The sequence below is a fragment of the Silene latifolia genome, chromosome 6 (assembly GCF_048544455.1).
Source record: "Silene latifolia isolate original U9 population chromosome 6, ASM4854445v1, whole genome shotgun sequence".
Taxonomy (NCBI): Eukaryota; Viridiplantae; Streptophyta; class Magnoliopsida; order Caryophyllales; family Caryophyllaceae; genus Silene; species Silene latifolia.
The window spans coordinates 86,095,836-86,097,485 of NC_133531.1; the positions used below are offsets into that span (position 1 = coordinate 86,095,836).

Below are 1,650 nucleotides of genomic sequence, written 5' to 3' on the forward strand. Positions count from 1 at the left end.
TAATTTTGTATACTCTTTACAATTTTTTCTAACCTATCAACATTTATATTTATAATTAACATGTTACCATTTTTTCAATTGTTATATTTTACACACTCGAAAGTGGACACACTACTGACCATTACAATGGTTACATTTATGCACTAAACCATGAACAAAGCAGATGTAACCATCTGAATTGATATTTTGGTGATCACATATAATAATGGTGACATGTCCACAGGTGTATCCCACATCAAGACATAGGTTATGCCAATGGCATATTCAACAAAACGCCATATCTCTCTTTGGGAAATTAAAGCGTGATCGGCCGTTCCAGAACTTATTCAACAAATGTCTTAACGATTGTTACAATGAGGCTGAATTTGAAGAAACTTGGCGGAAAATGTTGAAAGACTATGGATTAGAGGGCCATTCATGGTTTAAGAGATTATATAAACATCGAGTGAAATGGAGCACTGCATTGAACAATGAATACTTTTCAGCCGGTATATTATCGTCTCAGAGGAGCGAGAGCACAAACCATCCTATGGGTTTCCAAGCTTCAAAGACCACTTCAGTCACCGCTTTCTTTGGGATATTTGAAACCACGGTGAAAAGATGGAGAAGTGACGAGGAGCGGAAAGAATTCAACGGTATAAGATCTACCCCAACCTCCGTGTACCCTCTTACTGATCTGTTGCTGCATGCATCTCAAGTTTATATTGTCGAGCTCTTTTGCATCTTTGAGAGAGAATTCGCTCTTGCCATGGGGACTCGGGCCACTATCTTACCAGTCAATGATCCTCTGTTGGTGTACCGCGTCCAACCTGCTGTTTCTGAGGAAGGGCCACATCAAGTTACGTATGATTGCTCTAATCAGTTAATTGAATGTACTTGCCGAAAGTTCCAAGTTATGGGAATGTTCTGGAGTCACATTATCCGCGTCCTCCACATGCATTCTGTGGCCGAGATACCGTCCAGGTATATATTCCGCCGATGGACTAAATTTTCAAAAACAGTTGTGTGGGAGAGGCTCCTCCCAAGCGACATTTGAAGAAGCACTGCTAACGACGCCATCAACTGGCGTCGTTCAATGTTGATAGCTACCAACCACCTTATCACTAAATGCCACAATGTGGTTGAGGCATATACTATTTTTGAGAAACTGTGTGTGAAGGCTAATGAAGAAGTGCAGTCGTTACTGTCCAAACTTAGTATGGAAGAAGAACTATGTAACAAAGATCCATCCAACGTTGAGCCGACTGGTCCCCCAATTCTAGATCCAGTACGTTGTATGACAAAGGGTCGTAGTGCACGTAAAAAAAGGAATTTGGGGCCAAAGAAGAAGGCTAAGAAAGCGACCGAAGAATGCAGTACCATGTACACCGTTGTTCCGCGCCTCATTTGAATTCCACGGTTCCACATAAAATAGGTGAAACATTTTGGGAAGTTTTTTAGGCTGAAGATGAACGGTTTGTTAGACCAGTTAATTTTGTGTCAACACTATACACATATAAGCTGTAACATATATGAAATCAGATTGATATATCTGCGTTCATACATGTTACCATTTTATGATGCTACAAACTGGTCACATTTGTATAACAAGGTGGTGACATTATTACTTATACTCCAATGTCACCATTTTTAGTCTAAAGTATGTATTTT

The 1,650-nt window shown here is 39.9% G+C and overlaps 1 protein-coding gene across 1 annotated transcript; it reads left to right on the plus strand.

Annotated features, from left to right (window-relative positions):
• The first annotated feature begins 205 nt into the window (after positions 1–205).
• On the plus strand, positions 206–1,390 carry LOC141588320 (protein FAR1-RELATED SEQUENCE 5-like). The gene is made up of 2 exons (XM_074409767.1): positions 206–872; positions 1,086–1,390. The coding sequence occupies exons 1-2, from the start codon at positions 206–208 to the stop codon at positions 1,388–1,390; spliced, it is 972 nt and encodes a 323-aa protein (XP_074265868.1).
• The last annotated feature ends 260 nt before the right edge of the window (positions 1,391–1,650 follow it).